Source organism: Camelus bactrianus, chromosome 4 (genome assembly GCF_048773025.1).
Source record: "Camelus bactrianus isolate YW-2024 breed Bactrian camel chromosome 4, ASM4877302v1, whole genome shotgun sequence".
Lineage (NCBI taxonomy): Eukaryota > Metazoa > Chordata > Mammalia > Artiodactyla > Camelidae > Camelus > Camelus bactrianus.
The window spans coordinates 83,654,436-83,663,723 of NC_133542.1; the positions used below are offsets into that span (position 1 = coordinate 83,654,436).

At 40.3% G+C, this 9,288-nt stretch overlaps 1 protein-coding gene, 1 long non-coding RNA gene and 1 other non-coding gene across 4 annotated transcripts in view; 1 reads left to right on the forward strand and 2 right to left on the reverse strand.

Annotated features, from left to right (window-relative positions):
• The window catches only part of IARS1 (isoleucyl-tRNA synthetase 1), a 68,360-nt gene extending 61,255 nt beyond the window's left edge, over positions 1-7,105 (reverse strand). The window contains exons 1-3 of one of the 2 annotated variants that reach the window (XM_010967490.3): positions 6,981-7,103; positions 904-1,029; positions 47-203 (exon numbers count right to left, since the gene is read on the reverse strand). In XM_010967490.3, the coding sequence (XP_010965792.3) occupies positions 47-203; positions 904-1,022 (276 nt within the window). In that variant the 5' untranslated portion in view covers positions 1,023-1,029; positions 6,981-7,103. Of the gene's footprint in view, positions 1-46; positions 204-903; positions 1,030-6,980 lie in introns of both variants that reach the window. The other variant, XM_074362988.1, reaches the window with a different exon arrangement.
• Positions 3,763-3,895, reverse strand: LOC123611988 (small nucleolar RNA SNORA84). Its single transcript, XR_006719136.1, has one exon. It is a non-coding gene; the product is annotated as a small nucleolar RNA SNORA84 (small nucleolar RNA).
• A 71-nt stretch (positions 7,106-7,176) lies between the features above and the next one.
• LOC141577539 (uncharacterized) lies at positions 7,177-8,000 on the forward strand. Its single transcript, XR_012506706.1, has 2 exons — positions 7,177-7,657; positions 7,755-8,000. It is a non-coding gene; the product is annotated as an uncharacterized LOC141577539 (long non-coding RNA).
• The last annotated feature ends 1,288 nt before the right edge of the window (positions 8,001-9,288 follow it).

Below are 9,288 nucleotides of genomic sequence, written 5' to 3' on the forward strand. Positions count from 1 at the left end.
GCTTATAAAGAATCAGAACATTCTAAGGCTGGTGACTTGAACATACCACAGGTAAACCATGACAATCCCATCCAAATCTTCTGTCAACGTGAAACCCACTCTGGTGAGCGTATCTTGTAACTATATCTTTAATTGTCCCTGCAAGTATATGCCCATAGTGAGGCAGTCCAGTTGCAAAAGGAGGCCCATCATAGAAGGTAAATCTAACAGAGGTAATAAAAATATGTTATTTTAAAACAGCAAAAATTTAGGACAGCATTTTTCTATACACAGCCCCTGTAACAGAAGTCTTCAGGGAGAAGAAAAGCCATGAGACTAGGAAATTCACAACTAACTGGTAAGATATTTACTGGAGTCCCTGCCTTAAAAAAAAGCTAATTATGATGGAGCTGGAGAGAACTGCATTGGACCATCCATTCTTCATTTATTAACTCCATGAAATAAGGGAAATTATTTACCCTGATCCTGAATTATCGAATCTATGAAACAGTCCAACAAATGCCTATTAAAAAGTTTTTGAGCATAGGAGACACATGAAGGAAAAGTAATTAAAGAAAGAACTGTTCCTTAGGTGAATGAAGACTAGAGACAGGAAGTACTCCAATATGAGGCTACTACATTACTAGTCTAAATGCTTAAATGAGGGTGGTGAGGAGAAAAGCAGAAAGGAAGAGGGTGATGATATATAAATTCTATTCAGAAGACCTCTTAAAGAAACTGAATCTACCCTAATAATGAAGAACTCATTCATTCAACATGTACCTACTACTGAGAACACACACTACATAGAGAGGTAGGGGACTCTAGGAACACAAGGATGAATAAAGAGTTTGTCATAATGAAACTTAGAGTAGGAAATGACTATTTTTAAAGACTCTACTTTTAACAAAGAAATTCACATACGTTGGCTTATGTTTTGATTGCTTTAAGCATTCTTGAAAACAATTATATTCGGACCAAAACTGCAAGATTTTCTCTTCTTCAGCAGGAAAATCGATGTTTTCTGGCACTTGTTGAACCATTTTGTTACTGCAAGAGAAATCAAATTTATTATTCTCAAAGGAGAGGTCTAGGGAAAACAGTACCATACGTTAAAGTGAATACACCTGTCACTACCCATGATACTACATGGTGTTTAAAAAAAAAATTACAGGTTTTTTGAGGTAAAGTTCACATAGCATAAAGTTCATCTTCTTAAAGTGTAAAATTAAATTTTATTTATTTTTTTTTAGGTATAGTTACAAGGTTGTACAATCACAACCACTCTCAAATTCCAAAACATTTTCATCACCACTCCCTCTCCTGCCCTCCCAAACCAGTGCATATTAGCAGTCACTCTTTCCCTCTCTCCCCAAGCCCCCAGCAACCATTAAATCGCTTTCTGCCTCTCCAGATTTTTCTATTCTGGACATTTCATATAAATGGAATTATGCATATAAGCCTATTGTGTCTGACTTCCTTTACTTCAAGGTTCATTTATGTTGGACGCATACTTCATTGCTTTTTTTATGGCTGAATAATATTTCATTTTTTGGATAGGCCACTTTTTGTTTAACCATTCATCAGTTCATGGATCTTCTAATTGCTTCCACTTTTGGACAGTGCTGCTAGGAATATTCATGTATAAGTTTTTATGTGGACATATGTTTTCAGCTCTCTTAGGTAAATACCTGCTAGATAATATGGTAACTCTGTTTAACTTTTTGATAAACTGCCAAAATGTTTTCCAAAGCTGTTGCATTACTTTACATTCTCCCAGCAGTGAATGAGGATTCCAGTTTCTCTACATCCTCACCCCTTATTGTCCATCTTTGAATTACAGGAAATCCTAGTGGGTATAAAGTTGTATTTCACTGTGGTCTTGATTTATATTTCCCTAATGATTAGTAATGTTGAGCTTATGGGCCATTTTATGCCTTCTTTGGAGAAATTTCTATTCATCCTTTGCCCGTTGTTTAATTGGGATGTCATCATATTATTGAGTTGTAAGAGTTCTTTTTCTATTCTAGATACAAGTCCCTTATCAGTTTGAGGAGTTGCAAACAATTTTTCCTAGTCCGTGCATTGTTTTTTTAATTTTCTTCGTGCTAAACTGTCTGAAGCACCAACACTTTTAATTTTGGTGAAGTCCAGTTTATTTATTTGTTTTGTTACTTGAACCTTTGGTGTCATGTCTAAGAAACCACTACCTACAAGGTTGTGAAGTTTCTGCTTTTACATTTAGGTCATTGACCCACCTTGAGTTATTTTTGTATATGGTGCGAGGCAGGAATACATGGGACTTTTAAAACTATTTTAAAAATTTTGTCCAATTCACACTTTACTTATTTTTCAACTGTAATACAACATTAGGTAATTGTATATAAAATGCTTCTTAAAAGATGAAAATCTTGGTAATTCGAATGATTCATTAATAATCTAAAAATAAATCTCAACGTAGGTAAAAATTCTTACCTACATTCACAAGACAAATAGCACTTCTGCAATAATCTACTCTTTTTGAGGAAAACAGGTAAAATCTAAAACATTTTTAAGGCTAAAAAGATAAGAATCACATTCAAATAATTCCTAGCTCATTCTAATTTTCCATTTTATCATTTTTATTGTTTATTGGTGATTTTTATAAAGAATAAACCCTATTCCTCTCTGATTTAGTACCTAGTGAGAGAAGTCTTAAAAGTGTCTTTTTGAGAGTTAATAATTGCACGCAAAAACATTTGATCAATCGGGGCTTAACTCTCTAGTGAGCAGCCTCAAGCCCACTCCTCCTCAAAGCCCATTTCTTCTTGTTTTATAATTCTAAGACCGTTGGTAACTAGACTTCCAAGCCAATATCAGATTAGAAGGGGACAGGATTGCTAATAATGAGAAAACAAGAGAGAGGATGGAAAACCTTAAGAATTCAAGAACTGTAACACAGTCTGGGATAACTGACTCTAGGACCAAAGAGACTTACATGCCTCAACCAATTTCTGAAAACACTTAAGTCTAAGCACAGTAATTAACCCATGCCATCAAAAAAAAAAAATTTTTTTTAAGTTTGTTACAAGCTGTGTCTCTCCTTTTTCCCTCTTTTCATTTATTTTTGAGATGTGAGAGTACCTTTGACTTCTATATAGGAAAAAATTAAGAAAAGAACAGATGGGTCATTTAACTCAACTCAGTTAAATGAGTGTGCCATTAAATGTTATTAAGTAGTAGTTGAAAGGGATTTTGGATCTTCAGCTCTTGTTACAACCTCCAGCCTTTCAAGGACAGAGAGGGGTGTTAATCTGTGCATTTACTGATATAGTAGGAGTCCCACTGGTTCAGTGACTACTTTATTAGAGGCCAACTGAAACACAAGGGATTACATTTGAAGACTAATAGATTTTAGATATTAACACATTTATTTCTGTCACTTCTAATGCTTGTCAAAGCTGGTCCTATGATTGCCAGCGTCTATGGGAGCTGATCAGAGTAGACTCGCCAGCCCCACTTTGTTTTGAGGCGTCAGAACCCGCTATTTAACAAGGTCCCAGGGGATTAGCATGCACATCAAAATTCAAGTCAGTCTCTTGAAATTTTCTGATCATTATTTAGGAATATCTACCTGAATTTTTTTCTTTTTGAGAAAATGAAGTTTAAGCTTTCTGTAAAGACGGCTTTAAACTTGTATAAAATTTTCTGGAGAGCATCTACTCCCCAAAAGATTCAGAATCGCTGCATTACTATGCCAAACACAAAGACGCAATGCAATGGTACGGACTAGTCCAGGAAGAGCCATGTATCAGTGACCGGGCTATGGAGGCTGCTAAAAAGAAACAGCCCCCATGCATAAATCACAGGATTGCTCTGGCCCCTCACATCCACTGGAGAGCTGTACCTGCACAACAGCATCCAGCAACCACGGGGCTTTTGGGGGAAGGAAGAGCAGAAAGAGGAGGGAGAGTAACCTTACCAGGTCACATTCAGGGAAGTAATCTCTTCCCTTTAACCACAATCCAAGGCCTCTACAACTCCTCCCCACTCCATGACTCCTTCAGACCTCTTCAGCCTCAACTTCTTGTTCAGCAATTTGAGACACCCTCCTTGACCTTCACTTGTGTTTACCTCAACAGATTTTGTAAAAGCATCCAAAAAACATTTTTGTTTAAAATAAATCTCATGATCTTCCTTGCTGCACCTGCTCCCATTTTTAATCCCACTAGCAGTTCCACTATTCCTTCCCATTCCCTGACATTTCTGAGTCACTCTTAATACTACTGGATGATCCCCACATCCAACTGATCACCAAGTCACGTGGGTCTGACTTCTAAGCCTATCTCTCTGTTTCCTTTCCTTCATTCCCAGGTCTTCATAACCCGTTGTATTAAGTCAAATTTTACCCAAGATGTGGGTCCATCTGCAGCCTTTTCACAGACTACTTATATCCTATTAACATATACCCCACAGATGTATTAATTATGGACAAAGATATTAACTGAAGCGTTTCTATAGACAAATATCTGAAAACAACTTAAATATCCTTGAATAGATAACAGACTAAAATAAATTATGGTGCATCAATACTGTGCAGGCATTAAAAATAGTAAATCATAACCTATAAATATATATATTACACATACTGAAAAAGAAAAGAGCAAGTGACATTTACAGCAATTTATACTATGGATATTATATCATTTTAAAGATATATATTATATATATACACACATACATATACTAAGTCTATTTAAGTAATTCTGCATTTGAATTTAGAAGGCTACCCACCAAACTTAACCACGGCTACCACCAGAGTAGGACTGGATGAGGAAGGCATTAAAGAACAGATTTTTGTTTGTTACTTCATATTAATCTGCTTTGATTTTTTTTGAGTATATATTAACTTTATCATAAAAAATTTTAAAAATAAAGAGAAAAATAAATACTATATAGCCTAAACACCACCTTCCTACTGGAAAAGTATCATTTCTGTATTTAATAATAATAAAAAAAAGGGGGGGAGGGTACAGCTCAAGCGGTAGAGTGCATGCTTAGTATACACAAGGTCCTAGGTTTGATTCTCAGTATCTCCTCTGAAAATAATAAATAAATGAGTAAAACCTAATTACTCCCCTCACTAAAAGAAAGGCTCCTCACTCCCAATGGTTTCTATACAAACTTTTCAGTGGGGCCCTCAGGGCCACCATAATCTTACCCCCAGTTACTACTCATGACCTTTTACAAAACCCAAGCTCCAGCTACATCACACCCTTGGACACTGCTGAGAAAACAAAACTGCTTTACTGCCACACAGCTTTCTCGTATCAGGCCCTTTCTCCACATACTCTAGCACTGCTTAGCTTAAAGGTACTCTTCTCTATGGGACTTCCACCAGTCCCCCCTTTTCAAAACTAATATCCCCCTTCCCTGAATCTGTTCCTCTCCTATACATTGCACTTTATTTGCTTTCCATGTCCCACACATTCTCCAATTCAACTTTAAACTTGTTGCTGGCAAAAGTATCTTACTATCTAACCTCCAGTGTGTGCTTACACACGTTAAGTGCTCAAAAACATTTGTTTGTTAGCATCCTTAGTTTCCATCAGTGATACTCCTCCTACCTGCCTTTCCAATCTATCCCACTCCATGGGCTCTTCTTGGCAAGGATAATGGTTAAGACACTGGCTTTGGAATTTGACAGTTTCGGTGCCACCACTTAGTATGTGAGCTATAGGAAAAGTTACTCCACCTTTAAGCCTCAATCCTTTCATCAGTAAAATAAAGGCTGTAAACACTCACAATGCTAATTTAATGTTAAGTGAAATAATGGCTATCGCAGCCTGCAACAATCACGTCATTGATGTAAACTATTATTACTTCTTTGTCCACAAATTCTACTCTGTTGCCCTTGCTCAGTCACTATTTCATCTTTCCAAAAACATTTAGGGTGCAATCTACACTTAGTTGCCTTCTCTTCCCTATAATTCACTCTTTAATCACTTATGAAGAGGATGTACTGTCCACCACTTTAATGATATTTATTTTTTTTAAAGTTCATCATATTACTAGAAATCTCTAAATCAATTGCTTTTCCTCTAGATTCATACTTTCTGAGCTCTCCGCAAAACCTGAACGCTAGAAGTAATATTGTCCCACCTAATAAAAAAACTCGTCTTCTGGACTCATTTCAAACACCACTTTCAGAAAGAAGTCATAAATTCATAAGGTTGGAAATCACATCTTTCCTCCCACACACCCTCAGCTGCAGTGACTACAGCAACTCCCCACCTCCTGAATCATACACACTTTAAAATCCTTCTATACTTTATACTATGGTCCCTTGAACCTCCCCCCCCTCCAGTTCCTATTCATCTTCAAGGTCCCAAACCCACTGCAGTTCCTGAGAAGCCTTCTCCAACCTCCAAATCCCACTGAAGAACTATCTTCCTCCTCTGTGCGCTTGGAATATTGTATTATTAGACTGTGTGAGAACCGAGGACGGAGGACGCTGTGCTTACTTCCCTCTAATCCCAGACAACCAGCAATAAATGCTCCTTCATGGGAGCCTAAGACTTGATTTGTTCTTAGAAATGCCTAGACTTCCAAGTAATTTCGTCCACCTTCTGCACGTCTCCAGCCAGCTCGATCCACCAAATTCTCACAACCACCCAACGGTTTAAGTGTTACCAGTATCTCAGGCTGAAAGGCTGAAGCTGAGGAACTTCAGGTTGAAACCCTCGGCCCCCCCGAGAGTCAGATCAGGATTGGTACCTGGTTCTGAGTTCTTTCGCCCAACTTAGACCGCCTCCTAATATACTCCTAAGAAGCCGATATGCACACAGTTAACCCACAGCTCATGGGAAACAAAAAATCTTGTGTATCCGAGAGGACCATGGGTCCCCTCGGGCAGAAAGGGGAGTACCAGCGGGGCCCGTGGGCAGGACGAGGTGACCTGAAGCGGCCGTGCGGGCAGGACAGAGTGACCCGAGGGGCCCCGAGGGCTGGACGGGGCGTACCTGAGGGGCCTCCAGGCTGGAGCACCCCGAAAGGAGCCGCAGCTACACCAGAGGTGTCCAGAGGTGATGCAACGCCCTGAAAGCGTGGAGCTAGGAGGAAGGGGCCGGTCTGTACCGACCAATCAGGGCGCGCCGCCTGACACCCATCAACAAGCCGGGCGCCGATTGGCCGCGTGGGGCGCCGGTCATGCCCACCCGACCCGGCACTGCGGTGTGCACGGCAAGGCGAGTTTGCTACTCCGCTGAACGGCTGCCGCCGAGTGGTGGCCGCAAGCCGCGCCCTTCACGCAGCTAGTGCGACGGTCATGGACATGGCTGTTCGGGGCCTCGGGGGTGGGGACTGACTGGGAGAGGCACCGACAGGAAGCTGATGTTGTGCGTCCTGACTGGGCGTTGTTCACACGGCCCTTTGTCGGTGTTCACCTCTCTGAACACAGGACATTTCACCACGCGTACACCAAATCCAGCGACAGTGGCCTCAGTAATTACACGATGGGGCCGTGAGTGCGCAGTTGCAAGGCTTCTTTCCTAGGTGACCGTTAAGGAAAGCAGCCCTGGGCACTGGGTCTATGTTTTTTTTTTTTTTTTACCGTAGTGGAGACCTGCACCAAACCATTCTGGTGTATGCAAAAATTAGGAGTCCTGGTGCGCGGGCTAGGCCTGCTGAGACCCTGGAGGTGAGTCACAGAAATCTGCATTTTAACACGCATCTCGGATAACTCTGCTGTGCACTAAAATCCCTGACCTATCTGAAGAGACTCTCCTGTTTCTCAGGGAAATGCAGAGGCCAGAGAACTGTTTGAGAGGAGCTGAATGGTGGTCAGTGGTGCACATGGAAGCCTCTCCTTTGTCCTTAAATTCCACCTCCAGAGGTCTCATGGATTTTACTGCAGAAGTTATGGTAAACGGCCGTATGGAGAAATAATAATAAATAATAAAAAGGAAGGAAATACCTGACAACTAGCTTTAGGATTATTGTATTTTAATGCTTTCTGTACTGAAAACAATTTTTTTTGCTTATTTCTTTGCCTGCTTACTTATGTATTTATTATCACTGCTGTGGGTCTGCCCAGCACCTTCTGGATCTGCTGGTTAAAAATAAAAAGGCTGTGCAGAGGACAGTAGACCTCAGGTATTGGCACCAGACTGTAACGGAAATTTTAGCCCTTGACAAGTTGGAGTAATTCTGTGTGTAACCACTTAAGTGTATTCAATAGAGGACAGAAAAAAACAAAACAAAACGATCTGCCTGAGAATGTGTATAAACCATCCCTTGATAAGTTTAAATAAGACATTTTGATAGTCTGTGCAGCATTCATTCAAGTCATTTACGGTTTAGGAACACCCTAAGGGGATTAGAGTAGGGGATTTCATGTCCTTGCCCAGAAGGGTAACTTTCCATTCAACAACTTAACTCACTTGAACATATATGTTTAGTAGGCTATCTTTAGCTCATTAACTAGAAGTACTTGGAACGTTTTAATGTTCACATCCCTGAAGTTGCCACCCTGCTCACTTCATTTTTATCATCTGTCCAGACAGCCCAGATCACAACAGGACAGAGAGCTTCCAGACAGATGTGTCCAGGGAAAAAAGGTAGGGAAGATAGCTCTGATTATTTTTAAACGTCCAATGTCTAAATTTAATGTCTAAAATAGAAAAACCAAGAAATCATAGCATCAACATGTTGGGTAGAAATTCAGAGATAAATTATCACAGGAAACGTAAAATTGAAGGTGGTTGTATCTGGGAGTAGGAACTGGGGATGCACAAGGCCACCTGATGTCACTTATCCGATCTAGAGATAGAGGGTGTAACAGACTTAAACATGGCCACAAATTGGACACTCTTCCCACTGAGAGGTGAGTATCTGTGTGCCCTCACTTTGAGTCTGGGTGGGCTTAGTGTCTATTTTAACCTGTTGAATATAGTGGAAATAACTGAGCCAGTCTCTGGGCCAGGCCTTAAGAAACTGGGAGTTATCTGCTTCCTGCTCCTGAAACCTAGTTGCCATGCTGTGAGGAAACAAATGGACAGGCTCTGGGTGAGCAGGACATCTTACAAGTGGACCCGCCAGCCCCCGCTGGGCCACTCCCATGACACTACACAAAGCAGAGATGAGCAGTCCCCACTGAGTCCTAACCCAATTGCTAACTTGTGAACCAAACAAATGATAGTTAAAGGGATGGCTTGTTATGCAGCAATAGAAAAGAAGGTAGAAGTATAATCAAGAGAAAGTGGAATATTTGGATTATTTATCCTGCTGAGTGGCAGTTTCCACTTTCTATGAAGTCTGAAGTCCTGGAAA